At 31.1% G+C, this 15,189-nt stretch overlaps 1 protein-coding gene across 1 annotated transcript in view; it reads right to left on the reverse strand.

Annotated features, from left to right (window-relative positions):
• LOC118443842 (protein gooseberry) overlaps window positions 1-13,287 on the reverse strand; it is a 14,149-nt gene extending 862 nt beyond the window's left edge. The window contains exons 1-5 of the mRNA XM_035871402.2: window positions 12,419-13,287; window positions 8,848-8,986; window positions 8,449-8,738; window positions 2,110-2,526; window positions 1-279 (exon numbers count right to left, since the gene is read on the reverse strand). The exon at window positions 1-279 is cut by the window's left edge and continues 862 nt beyond it. Of these exons, the coding sequence (XP_035727295.1) occupies window positions 1-279; window positions 2,110-2,526; window positions 8,449-8,738; window positions 8,848-8,986; window positions 12,419-12,479 (1,186 nt within the window). The 5' untranslated portion in view covers window positions 12,480-13,287. The remainder of the gene's footprint in view (window positions 280-2,109; window positions 2,527-8,448; window positions 8,739-8,847; window positions 8,987-12,418) is intronic.
• Window positions 13,288-15,189: the final 1,902 nt, after the last annotated feature.

Genomic DNA, 15,189 nt, shown 5'->3' on the forward strand with positions numbered 1-15,189 from the left:
AATTAGGTCCCATCATGGATACCAATGAATTTGGTGTAGGTGGTAACTGATGACCGGTTGCCGGTTGTTGATACGCTGATGTAGCTGGTGGTACTACTGGTGATACTTGATGACTCATATGAACCGTCGTACTAGATGAAGTAGGTGGAAGCAATGTACTTGGATAAGTCACCGACGTTGGAAGACTATAACCTGGCGTTGAAGATGGTAATCTCGTTGAATCACCCGTCAACTGATGGGACATACCGTTCCCATGATGAGACGAATAGATCTCTGGAACTATAATTCATTGATTATTATTTCAAATTAAAAAATCATTTTATTACATATATATATATAATATACTTATAGACAATACCTTTAACTTCGTATGATTGATATTGAACAATGAAAACCGTCCCTCAGTTAAATATTACAATCGATAATATCGTCGGATATTGCCAAGAACGTGACATGACCGGGCAATATTAGATTTATCTGACACAGCGAACTGACGTAGAAAATGTAGATAGAAAGAGAGAGAGAGAAAGAAAGAGAGAGAGAGAGAGAGAGAGAGCCATAGCTTCCTTTGTATGTGTATGTATTTTTTTCCTTTTCCTATTTATCTTTTTTTTCCACCCCATTTTCTTTCCTTATTTCTTTCCTTATATTTTTCTTCTTTTTCATTTTTTCTCTCTCTCTCTCTCTCTCTCTCTCTCTCTCTCTCTCGCAAGATTCTCGTCGAAAGATTCCTTTTACGCGAGGCACAAACTCGAGGCTCTGAACGGAGTGACTCGCGTGCTGTGGATTCTTTCGATGTCCCGCTGTAGTGGCCGCTCTCGTCAAACGACTTCCGGTAATCGTGCTAGCAACTCGTACGATGCCGCAAAAAGTCTATCTGGGTGAGGACCACCTGCCGTCCTTCGACTACTTTCACGAGTCATTTTTTTTTCCTCTCTCTCTCTCTCTCTCTCGCTTTTCTGTATCCGCGGAATGCACGATTAGTAGCGCTACGTTAAACTTATATGTTTAACTTGAAATTCCAAAGAGAGATGTACCACGTAATTCATGGAAATTCTTTCGTAATATTTTTCAAGGTCGAATCGACGATACAAATCCAAAGTTCCAAAGGGTTTTTTATCTTTTTATTCATTTCAATTTTTACTAAGTAGAAAATCGCAACGACTAATCGAATTCTCAAACACTGTTTCAATATAATTTTTGTATTAGAGAACCTGATCAGGAAGTTGAAAAAAGAAAAAGCTATTTCTTATATGTGATAAATTTATTTAGCATTACGATTGCCCAACTCTAATATAAATTATGTATTTATGAATAAAGAAAAATTGCAATTTAGAAGAAATGAAAAAGCGAAAGGAAAAATTCAATATTGTATTATTATATAACAGTAATAATTTTAATATTATTTAAAGTATTAGAAATAATTAGATCGTCATATGATATTATTCTCTCCGATGACATGAATCGAATCAAAGAAAAATTGTTGATTTAATGTAAAACAAAAACGAAAACCAAACAAAACAAAAAATGTAATATTCAAATAACCACCTTTAAATATTTAATATGAAAAATGAAGTGACTATAATTTGAATATTAAGAGAAACAAACAAATTTAATATTCATCCCTAATGTAAACGTTGAATGATTAAAATCTACATAAAACAGCGGTCATTTAAATAATCAAAGCATAAATAATTGAATTGTCATTCAATCGTTTTGCGATGACACGTGAATCGAACGAGGAGAAGAAATTTTTTTCATTCGTAAAAAACAAAACAAAAAAAAAAAAGAAAAAAAAAAGAAACTTTAACACCATCGAAGTATCTCGTTTGGAAATGTTTTCCATACAATGTCTTGTATGGAAAAAGAAAAAACCTCCCAAAAAATATATACCTGGCTATAATTTCAAATAATATTATCATATGAGAAAAACAAAATGCCGGATTATTGTAGCGTGCGATTAATCGACGAAGGAAAAATTGTTTAATTTGAGACGGGGTGGAGAAGGAGGGGGAGGAGGAGGAGGAGGAGGAGGAGGAGGGAAAAGAACACAGAAAATAAAACAAAGAAAAAGAATAGAAATAAGAAACGAAAGAATTTGATATTTACCCTGACTCGAAGAAAAGGCAGCATCCGGAAGAGTCTGTCCATGTGGATGTGGATGAGGATGACTCGGTGGTACAGCAGCGGCGCCACCATGTGGATGCGGTGCCGCAGGTGGATGAAGAACATAAGAAGCAGTAGGATAAGCGACGGTTCCTACGTATCCTCCGGACGTACTAGAAGACAGTTGTTTTCTTAATCTGGCTCGTCTATTGCTAAACCAAACTTGGATCCTTGCCTCCGTCAACTTTGTCCTCTGTGCTAATTCTTCTCTCGTATATATATCAGGATATTGGGTTCTCTCAAATGCACGTTCTAATTCGTCCAATTGATGTGCGGTAAAAGTCGTTCGACTACGTCGTTGCTTTCTTTTCAATGGAATACCTGGCTCGCTCTCACAATCAGAACCTGAACTGGCTTTAACTGAAAATTGAAATGTAAAAGAGAAAGGAATGAATAAATTGAAAAAAAAAGAAAAGAAAAAGAAAAAAAAGAAAAGGGAGAGAGAGAGAGAGAGAGAAATTTTAACACTTACATATTAAATCATTTTCAATGCCGTTAAATAAAAAGACATGGAATATTTTTCAGATTATTTATAATGCATTAATAATTAATCATATGATTACATCGTTGCTTATTAAAATATTAAGGTTAATGTTAAAATAATTTTAATGATTACATCTATACTTTCGTTTGTGTTTGTGTATGTGTGTGTGTGTGTGTGTGTGTGTGTGCATCTGTATGTGTCTGTTTTTGTTGTATAAATAATATATACATATTTAATGATATTTCGAAGATTGGAATTGTATTTTTTTTTTCTTTTTTTCTTTTTTTTCTAATAAAAACTAAGTCTAATGTAAAACGTGTGATAATGTGAATTCTGTTCTATCCTTTATTTATACGAAGTTATGCAAGATATTAATTAATTATATGTAGAGATTTATATAATATTGCATCGGCAATCAATGTGTTAACGCTTAAAGATAATAATTTTTTTCCAATAATATAATATATATATATATATCTATATATTTCTTTGATATTTATATTTAATTATATTATTATGTAATTTAATTAAATATGATATAACGCGCACATGCACATACATATATATATATATATATATATATATATATATATATAAATATGTAATGTATATATAAAATGTATGTATAATATTAAATATAGGAGAAGCAAGAAAAAAGGAAAAATAAAACGGAAAAGGAATAAGTTTATTTTTTGTTTCTCTCTTTATCTCTCTTTATCTGTCGCATCGTAACTAATCGTGCGACGCTCGACGTCCCGACGCCGAGACGCAGCGTGTTTAACGCGAATTCGACACGGACTCTATTCTCAGATGAAAGAGACGAAGATAGAGAACGAGAGGAAGAGAGAAAAAAAAGAGGGAGAGAGAGAGAGAGAGAGAGAGAGAAAGGAAAAATCCTTTTTTGATCTTTTTTGCATTTAATAAACTCGCTATATGAAATTCGTGAGTATGCAACCTAAATATATATATATATATATATATATATATATATATATATGTATATAGATCTATACATAACCCTTTCCGACTTATTATTTTTCCAAAAAAAGGGAAAGAAAAAGTAAGAGAAAAAATATTCTCTACTCTATCATGAAATGATTTGTTTCTACTTTTATTCGAGATAAAGCAAACGGGATGTGACGAAAGGACGCTTCGATCGAGCTCGTACCACTTAATATAGGTTGAAACGCGTAGGTTAATATAGCATGTTCGAACTTTAAATTACAAGCTTCACGTTAGCGTTTAGTCTTCGATGGTATGCAATTTTTTTCCCCAGATTTCTTCACCTAACTGCAACGTGGGACGTACATACATACGTTGAAAGAAGGAGGAAGCTACTACATAAAAGTTAATGAGTTAGAGGGAGAGAGAGAGAGAGAGAGAGAGAGAGAGTAAGAAAAATACATGAATGAAAAAAAAAGAGAGAGAGAGAGAGAGAGACAGAGCAAGAAAAAGAAGATATTACAAATCTTTCTTCGAGAGCGTTCTCCTTTGCAATTTATAAATCACACTAGTAATATATTCCTCGATCTTCAAGGCCAAACGATAAATAAATGATTCACGCGCTGATAATTTTAATTGCTATAGTTCTCCTTGGATCGGCACGCGCGTCTTTTATAACGCCGGGTAATTACAATAAAAAGACACAAATCTGTGGACGTTAAATTTACATATATTTTATTGATGGCGATAAATATCTAATAGATGTTAGGTGAGGCATGACCATGCTTTTAGATCGATTAGAATCTATCCTAATGTACATGTTCGTAATCTATTCTATATTTTTTTCTTTTTTTGCTTTTATTTGAAATAAATATTTCAATAACAAAACTGTCCGACCTAATTCGATCGTATTTGTATAATCATTTAAAAATCTTTTTTATTTTTTTTCCTTTTTCACGTTTGTTTCGCTATAATTATTTTAATGAGATTTTCAAACCTCTCGTATTTCGATGGATTTGATAATTTCAGTATAATAAATCGATTATCAGGTGTTCCGCAGTTTTTTTTTCCTCTCTCTCTTTTTTTCTTTCTTCTTTAATAAACATATTCAGTCTTTTGCGTTCAATTCGTTTTTTAATTATCTTTCTCTATCTTTATTTATAAAGAGACTTTTCAGGCGGTAGATTTGCACGACGGTAAATAAAAAAAAAAAAAAAAAAGGAGTAAAAAAAAAAAAAAAAAAGAAGAAGAAACAAAAAAGAGAATGAAAACAATTTGAAATTGACGCTTATGCATAAAAAGAAAAAAAAAAAAAGAGAAAAATCTCTTGTGTTAAGTTTTAACATTCGAATAATACAAACGAAACAATTATCAATACCGTTTATTATTTTTTCTTCTCTCTCACTCGCAACGCGCTTAATCTATCTACGAGGTATATATTACTTCTTTTTGTTTTTTTATACATTTTCCTTTCTGTTTTTTCTCTTTTTTTTTCTTCTTTTTTTCTTTTTTTTTTTTTTTTTTTTAACGAAAGCCGTCTATCAAAACGATCGACTTACCCGACTTTGGTCTCTCTCTCTCTCTCTCTCTCTCTCTCTCTCTCAACTTTCTCTCTTTCTCGCTCATTTCTCGTTGTTCCTTCCTTTCATCTTTGCCGGCCAACAGCCTTCGAACGATCCCACAACGGCCTTCGGTCGTCGTACACATTTCATTTGTCTTGTCAGGAGGGTGCACACGGCACAACCCCCCAAGGCGCTGATTCCTTGCTCCGAACCCCCCGTTCCCCCTCCCCTTTCACCCACCAAGAATAAGTTACTTCCGTAGCTTGCTTATTATTTTTTGTTTTTTGCTTTTTTCTTGTTTCTTTTTTTTCTCTTTTTTTTTTTTGCTTCTAATTAACACGATCGAATCGTTTTATTAAACTATGTTACTTCCTAATAACATATCTTTATGATAATTTTCATTTTTTCTCCCTCCCTTCCCTCCCCCAACCCCTCTCACTCACACTCATCCAATTCACTCCATCCCTCGGCTACCCTTCGCTCCTCCGTGATATTGAACTATTAATTGTCTTTCTTCGTTTGTTTGTTTTTCTTTCTTTCCTCCTTTTTTTTTCTTTTTTTTTTTTTTCTTTTTTCTTTTTTCTTTTTATAAAAATTACAGACAAAAGAAAGAAAGAAAGAGAGAGACAGAGAAGTGAAGAACGAAGGACATATGAAAAATGAAGTTTGAAGTTCGTTCCTCCTTTTCTTTTTCTTTCTCTTATGGAGGACAGATGGTCAAATTTCTTGCAGACTGTTGTGTCCATGAAGTAAGAAAGAAATATATATATATATATATATATATATATAGAAAGAGAGAGAGAGAGAGAGAGAAAGAGAGAGAGAGAGAGAGAAGAAGAGAGAAAGAGAGAAAGAGAGAGAGAAAGATATATAGAACGATTACTGGCGCGCGTACATTTACGCGTCCACAAGAAAACACGTGGGCATGTACAGGGCGGCAAGAAAATTACAGAGCCCCAGGCCGAACTCATGGCTACCGACCGACGGCATCGCTGATCCTTCGACGTTCTGAACGAGAGAACCGGTAATTTCTGAGATCGAGAAACGCGGGGCTGATTAATGCGCGAGCATTTAATTTATTCATTCACCGTTTTCAGATCCAGCGTGCTACTGCCTTCCACAAGACACCATTTCCTTTTATTCCTCTTCTTCTTCTTCTTCTTCTTCTTCTTTTTTTCTTCGTCTTATTCTTATATTCTCCTTCTGTATCTTCTTCTTCTTCTTCTTCTTCTTCTTCTTCTTCTTCTATTTCTTCTTCGTCTTGGTAGGTCGATCAGATGATCACGAAGCTTCAGCAATGTACCCGGGAAATTTAAATCTCGTTCGAGATACTGCTCACCGTTCTCCTTTTGAATTTTTGTTATAAAACAAGTAATCGTCGATGAGACCAACTACCCTAATGGAATATAGGTGTGTACCACCCTACTTATCCTACTACTATCAACAACATTCGCTCGCATAGCCTCGGTATCATTATAATCGAATTCCCTTGAAGAGCACTACTCGGAGAATGGTTTTGCCGATTCCCACGGATCATCAATCTTGTTTACGACTCAGAAAGAGAGAGAGAGAGAGAGAGAGGGAGGGATAGATAGTGAAAAAGAGAGTAAGATAAAGAGAGAGAGAGAGAGAGAGAGAGAGAGAAGAGCCCAGCATCTCTCCAGAGAAAAGAAATCTTCCAAGAAAATTAGTCCAGAGAGAACGATTGAAAGAAGATTGCTTACCGTGAATTGCCAACTGAAGAATTTCCAAAATTTGAACGCAAACGATCTCTCTTGATCTCTTATGATCATTGTTTTCTTTTCATTAATATTATACAATAGACGGTGCGATTATGATTGATAAAATGATGATCGTAAATGTGTTCGACAAACTATACTTCGATTTTTTATCATGTCGATCGTCATTTATCTCGATCGATAAAATAACCAAAGCGATTTCCTTGATTCTCCTTAATCACAGCCATCGAAAGACTCAACCGTGTCGGTCGATCAAACATGAGATAAATCGTGTGATCTCGATGGAGGGTAATATTTAAGAAAGAGAAAAAGAGAGAGAAAAAGAGAGAGAGAGAGAGAGAAAGAATGAAATAATTATTTATTTCCATCGATTTTTTAAGAAAGTTTCCGTTTATGGAAAGTAGATAAAAACGATTAAAATAATTGCTTAAAAAGTGAAATAAATGAATAAATAAAATGATATGCGTTACACGTTGGTAATATTGTTAATAAAATTTCACGCACAATGATATATTGATATTTAATGTCAGTTGAAAAATTGATTTTTTATCGATTTTAAGAAAGTCCTTAAAAAAGAAAAAAAAAAAAGAAAAAAAAATGATCAATACGATAAGCGTAGATAGTGAAATGAACGAATGATATCTGCGAATAATTAGAGTTATAACACGGTATAGTTATTTTAATATCGTCGATAAAATTTCTTATCGCTTTATATTAACATTCAATATTAAATGGATATCAGTAAAGCTGAAAGATAATTTGCTTAAGATTATATTTTATTCTGCGATATTGAAATTAAGAAATTATCAACGAGACAAAGAAGAAAATATTATACGAACGAAAATGATAGATACGGTGTTAGTTGAAATTAATTAAAAAAAAGGAAACAAAAAAATAAATAAATAAATAAAAAAAAAAAACAAGAAAAAATGGCGATTAAATTTGATATAAAAAATGATTTTCTTAATCAATGATAAATATTTTGTCAAATAAATGGTCAGTATATACGAACATATTGTTTGATATTTGTAATGTAATATCATAAACAATTAAATATCAAAATTCTTTTCGGGTTACGTTTTGATTTATTATTAATATTAATCGTCTCAACGTCGAATCATTCTATTTATATTTTTATATTTACAAAATACTCACTATTCTTTTATTAATCGACATATATTACGTATCAAGATATTTTATTACGAAACGAATATCATTCATTAAATCACTTTTATTTGCACAGAAGTACTGACTGAAAACGTTAAAAAAAAAAAAAAAAAAAAAAAAACAAAAACAAAAACAAAGAAAAAAAAAAGAAAAGAGAAAAGATATCGGACCAAAAATAAATAACGTAGACGTATAATATTAATAAACCATTTTGATTCAAATTCAAGACAGGTGGGTGTTCATAAGAAAAAAAGAAAGAAAGAAAGAAAAAAAAAGAAAAGAAAAAAAAAAACGAAAAATATAAAAAGGAAAAAAGAAAAAAAAAGAAAAAAAAGAAAAAAAGAAAAAAAGAAAAGATTCTTTATAGATAAAAATCAATAAGACTTACATTCACCGATTTTGGTATCTTCCTCAGGATCACGTCCGCGAAGAAGCCTGGATATTGCTGATACACTTGGTGCACTAGTCCTGTCGCAAATTCCTTCCTTAATCAATCGATCTCTTATCTCCCATGAAAATATACCAGGGTTGTCGCGTCTGTACTCTTCTATTCTTGCTTCGACTTCCGGCGTAGCAACTCTTGGCTTACTACCGCCAATAACTCCTGGCCTTATACTTCCGGTTTCCTGATATCGATTTAAAATCTTCGAAACGCATCCATGCGAAACACGCAGCTGTCTAACGGAAACGTATATAATACTTTTTATATCGTTCGAAAGAAAATTTGATAATATTATATTAATGAATTACGATAGTTGAATTTAATCGTAAAAATAATCGAATTTACCTGGATATAACGCACGGTCTTATACCAGCACCAGCCATTTCAACAATCTTTAATCGAATATGATTGGGTAATGGCCGACCGTTTATAAATACTCCTCCTAATTGATTAACACGGCCCTGTCCTGGTATTGATCCTAAATCTAAAAAATAGCATTAGAAAAGTGAAGAAAGAATATAATATACCAAACAAGTTATTTTCTCCTTTCCATTTAAGATTAAGATGATAAATAATAATATATATATATATGTTTCTTTTTTCATTCATCACGTCTCTTTCTCTCTTTCTTTTTATTCTCACTCTCTCTTTCTCTCTCTCTCTCTCTCTCTCTCTCTCTCTCTCTCTCTTTCTCTCTTTTTCTTTCTTTTTATTCCTACTTTCTTTCTTTCTCTCTCTCTCTCTCTCTCTCTCTCTCTCTCTATCTCTCTCTCTTTTTCTGTCACTAACAAGAAAGTTATAAGAAAGGTATACAAAAGACGACAATAACTTTGACTACCTAGATAAGTCCAACTAAGCTGAAGGTTTATGACTCGCAATAATGATAGCGTATAATTTCCTTGGCTTATTTAATTTCGATTTAGACGAAGCATATATTAGATTGGTGCTCGGCGAAAGGAGCGAAAGAGAGAGAGAGAGAGAGAGAGAGAGAAAGAGAGAGAGAGAGAAATAACGTTCTTACAACGATCGTTCTTACAGTTGCCTTTCGATTCACATAGACTTTTAATTTAGAACTCGAGAATAGTATGCGAGAACACGAGTAGAGCTCGTTAATCGAAAGTTATTTCCTCTCGTTGTGTTTGTGTGTGTTAGTATGTGTGTGTGTGTGTGTGTGTGTGTATGTGTATGTGTTTGTATGCATAGAATGAACAATACAAATGGGAAACATAAAAAAAGTGATTACAAGTAGAGAGAGAGAGAGAGAGGGGGAGAGAGAGAGAGAGAGAGAGAGAGAGAAGAGATGAAATCAAAATGAAATTTATTTGAATGATCAAACGATCGAAGAATATTAAGAACAAAGAATCTAAAAAAAAAAATAAATAAATAAAGAGAAGGAAGAATATATATAAAAAAAAAAAAATTATGACGAGATTTCTTGACTTCTTAGATTATCGAACATCATCGAGAAATGTGTGCTTCGATTCTAAGAAAAATGTTACGTCGAACGGAAAAATATCATCTCAATGACAATACGAACGAAAAGTCTGATCAACGGTGCGAAACCGAATCGGAGACGAAAAAAAAAAAAAAACACACAGAAGAATGATCTATCTTTCTTCGATAGATAAATCTTTTCTAGATATATTGATTCACGCGAATCATACCGTTACGATCATTCATTGAAGCAAAAAGGTTTTACCCAGAGATTAAGAAAAAAAAAAAAAGGATAAGAGGATCTTCGCGAATCTTTACACACTAATACACACACATAAAGTAATATCTCGAATCTATCTATTTATCTATCTATCTATCTATCTATCTATCTATGTATATATATGTATATTCTAATAATAATAATTAAAAGAAAAGAGATGGTAATATTTATATGAATAAATTTATTATGATATAATAAAATATGATATAAATAAAATTATAAAGATATTTTTTTTCTTTCAAACGATCGAATATAATGATATTTCTATGGAAACTTAACTGGCAGTTGGTCGAAGAAAAGGAAAGAAAACAAATAAATCATTTGTTTAGGCAAATTCATCGATCGATCGATCGATCGATCGCTCTCGTAATCTCCGAGGGAGGAGGATGATAAAAAGAAAATGCGAAAAGAAAAAAGAAAAAATGAAGGAAAAAGATAGAGTCGACGGTGCATTAAAACCACGAACGATTGCATAACGAAAGTCATGCATCGCTTCCATCAGCGTTGGCCGAAAAAAAGCAAAAAAAGTAAAAAAAAAAAAAAAAAAAAAAAAAGAAAAAAAGGAAAGAAAAGAAGAAGGAAAATTCGATCGAAACCGTACGATCTATTTGTTATTTATCATTTTATTATTTATTTATTATTATATCATTATTTTATTATTTTATTGTATACCGATATAGATCGTAATAATTTCGATTGTTATTAAAAGAGACTTACATTCTTTTTACGTCCCCAATTTTTTTTCTTCTTCTTCTTTTTTTTTTTCTTTTTTTTTTTTTTTTTATCATATTTCTTCTTCGTTCTCTTTTCTTTTTCTCTTCTAATTCTTGAAAATAATGTACAATCGATCGTCGATTTTTTTCCTTTTTTTTTTTTTTTTTTCTATTTTCAAAGAACTTCTTTATCGCGGGATTAATAGAACGTGTAATTACATGTATATATCGTAGAGACAGTGATTAACGATATTAATCAATTTTGCCTTCGCACAGTTAGAAACGATTAGACGATACTACGAACATTCACTGGAATTCAATATACATTTATATATATATATATATATATATATATATATATATATGCACACACATATATTTACTGTAACAGACTTATTGGCTTATATGCAGGACACTTTTATAAGGACACCTTTTATAAAGTACCATTGGCTAAAGATAAAGATACTATTGTTATTTATGACCAGGGTATATGATAATAAATTAAAAATTTTCGAAATACATTGCCTCTCGTAAAACTCATTACAGTTATCCTGTAATAGAGGGAAAGAAATTTTTTAAAATGTTCATAACCGACGGTGAACATACTGAAGAATATTAGCTGGAGACGATGATTGATAATTATAGTAAAAAAAAAGAAAAAAAAAAAAAAACGAAAAAGAAGAGAGAAAGGAAAAAAAAAGAAACAAAAAAAAGATCCGGTACAAACAATCTTTTTTTTTTTTTTTTTTTTTTTTTTTTTTTTTTTTTTTATAAAGAGAGTCATCTTTTGACAAGAAATTTTAGAAAAATTTTTCAAACATTTCGACACTGTGGTGTCGTCAAAGTAAGTAAACGTAGTAACATCGAGATATTCGCGAGGATTCAGAGGGAAAGGAAAAAAAAAAACAAAAAGAAGGAAAAGAAAAAGAAGGCAGAAAAAGAAGAAACCATGAAAGGAAGAAAGAGGTAACAACGACGGTTGTCAAGGCGGTTTGTCAACTTTAAGGCGGATTTCTAATCTGAAAGAAAACTGGAAAAGGTCTTTCTCTCATAAAGCAATCGTAAATCTTTTAAAGAAAAATATTTCATAATTTATGATGTAACCATTAAAAATAACATTTAACGATCGATTTTAGACGATTTATATATCTCTTTAAAATTTCATTCAAAGAGAAATCGTTTTGTTTCTAATTTTTGTATCAAAAAAAAAAAAAAGAAAAAAAAAGAAAAAAAAAGAAAAAATAGATAAAGGAAAAGGAGATAAAAAGAAGTAAAAAAAAGAAGAAAAAAAAAAGAACAAGTAAAGAATAAAGAATAAATGAAAAACATTTAACAAAGTCAACGCAAAGGATAATATCATAATATCATATTATATCATAGATTAATACAAATAATGAAATCGATCAAATGTTCTCCCTATAAATATACAAATGGTATTATATACCATAAGATTTAATTTTTATTAGAATAAATAAAAACGTATTATTACCTTGAAATGGGTATCCAGTGAAACAGGGTCGCATCATCGAGAAATTAGTGGTAACCGTCATTTCAAGTAGTCCGAACTACTGACTACTTCGGACCTGCCCGCCGGCCACGAAATCTTGAATTCACTAAATCACTTCACTGATTTTTTTTATTAGATTCTCTCTCTCTCTCTCTCTATCTATCTATCTATTTATCTATCAATCTATTTATCTATCTATCTATCTATTTATCCATTCATCCATCCATCCATCCATCTATCAATCAATCTATCTATCTATCTATCTATCTATCTATCTATCTATCCATCTATCTATCTATCTATCTGTCTGTTTATTTTTCTTTATTTAAATTTCTCCAAAATATATATCACGAAGTATTTAAAATAACGGATAGATGTTAAAGATATGAAAAAATATTTTCGCACGTAATAAACACAACATATCAATATAACGAGGTAGTCACTTTTCAAAGCTATTGTTTCCTTCAGTAACAACACTAGATAATACACCAGGTATAATCCAACACACGTTGAAACGTTTTCAGTCCTTCTTATCTTTCTTCTTTGTTTTTGTTTTGTTTTTCTCTATCCCTGTTTCCCTTCCTTCTCTCTCCTTCTTACTCACTTACTCTCTCTTTCTCTCTCTCTCTCTCTCTCTCTCTCACTCTCTCTCACTCTCTCTCTCTCTCTCTGTTCGCGCCTCTATTATTTCTATACGTACAATTAATTTATAATAACCTCCATACATCTAATATTCCCAGATGGATCTTTCGATCTAACATCAGTAAGAACGACGACTCGAATACTACGAACAGATCGGCTTTCTGATCCTGACTAAGCTCGTCGTCAACGAGGAAGGCAAGTAACTAAGGATTGGCCACTCCCATCGTCGATCCTAAAAATTCTCTGAAAAAGCAAGTGGGGTAACTCCGATACAAAGTGGAATCCTCCGTTCCATGGCAAACTGCACTGTGGAACTTCGAACGAGAGACTTAGGGTAGGCGTAGCGAGTATTTCCAACCAACGAACACCAATCCTCGTACGAGTCCATTGCCAAGAGGCCACGCCTCCGACTTACATTAGAGTTCTCTTTCCAGAAGAGTTGAGTTCTACTATATCTTTTGATTATAGTCTTTTCTTTTTTTTTTTTTAATACAAATTTCATTTGAAGGAATGATTATAGATATAATATATATTCCTTTCTTTATTATTATTATTATTATTATTATTATTATTATTATTATTATTATTATTATAACTATTATTATTATCATCATTCAAATTAATCAAATATATCTATTATTATACGTGATAGTGTAATGTTCAAAATAAAATCGAGCTATATACTTTGTCTGTATAATTTGACAGATAGGAAACTTTGAATTCTAAGGTTTCTTTTTTTTTGTTTTTCTCTTTTTTCTTGTTTTTTTTTTGTTTTTTTTATTGTTTTCCTAATCTTTATTGACTCATACAATTCGTCATAATTTTCAAACGTATACTTTATTATCTTGAAAGATATTTTGTATTATAATATATATTTTGTTACTTTTATAATTATTCAAACTAATGAGATATTTCTAATATTATATGAGATAATGTAACGATAAAAAGAAAATTGAAAATACTTTTTTTTTAATGGTTTTCAATGGTTCAGAATCGACAGTTAGAATTTTTAAATAAAAATTTTTCAATTAGATCTAATTTTATAAATATTGACTCATCCGATTTGTCATAATTTTCAAACGTGAAGTATAATATCTGGATAAATAAAAAAGTTAGATATTTTGTAATCTAACTTATGTTTTGTTGCAGTTATAATTATTCAGAATTATTCAAATATTTATTAATTATTCAACAAAATTAATCAAGTATTACTCGAAATAATGTAACGTTAAAAAAAAAAAAAAAAAAAAACAAAAAAAAAAATAGAGCTACTTTATCTGAACAATATGAATGATAAAAATTTTTGAATTCGAACATTTTTTTTTTCACAATCATTGACTAATCGAATTCGTTATAATTTTCATATAAATAAAATATAATACTTAAGAGATATTTTATATTTCAATTTATATTTCTTTGCTGTTATAAATTATTCAAATTAATAAAATATTTCTAATATTATTTGATATAACGTAACGTTAAAAAAAAAATTTTCAGGCTGTTCCGTTTGAAAGGATTCAGTTTGAACGAATGAAAATCGATGAAAATCATTGAATCAGATCTAATTTAATAAAAGTAGAATCATCCAATTTGTCATAATTTTCAAACGTGAAGTATAATATATTAAGTAAACAAGAAAACGAGATATTTTGTAATCTAACTTATGTATTATTTCTATTATAGACATTTGAGAGAACAATTTCCAAATGTTTTTCGAGCAAAGTAGGTAACAGGTTTGTGAACGCGATCATTATGGTTTTTCGTAATCATTAGGTTTGCCCGGTTCACGCATGATCGCGGATTACGAATAGGTCCTCTTTGTTTTCCCCTTTATCTCCCTCTCCTTCCCCTCTTCACCCCTTCCTCCCTGTCCTCACCCTCTCCTACCGTTTTCTACCGAAAGCCTTTTGATGATTCTTCGTCGTCGAGGAAATGACGATGCACGAGCCAACAGGATACGAGACGAAAGCAATCGGCCGTCGACTCGGAAATGCCATAATGAATTTCGAAAAGTTCTTAGAGACATAATTATTTTTAAATGAATAAAAAAAAAAGAAAAAAATACGAGAGAGAGAGAGAGAGAGAGCAAAGTAAATGAAAAATAAAAGAAA

This window comes from Vespa mandarinia, chromosome 1 (genome assembly GCF_050613455.1).
Source record: "Vespa mandarinia isolate Hongniang chromosome 1, ASM5061345v1, whole genome shotgun sequence".
NCBI classification, from domain to species: Eukaryota; Metazoa; Arthropoda; class Insecta; order Hymenoptera; family Vespidae; genus Vespa; species Vespa mandarinia.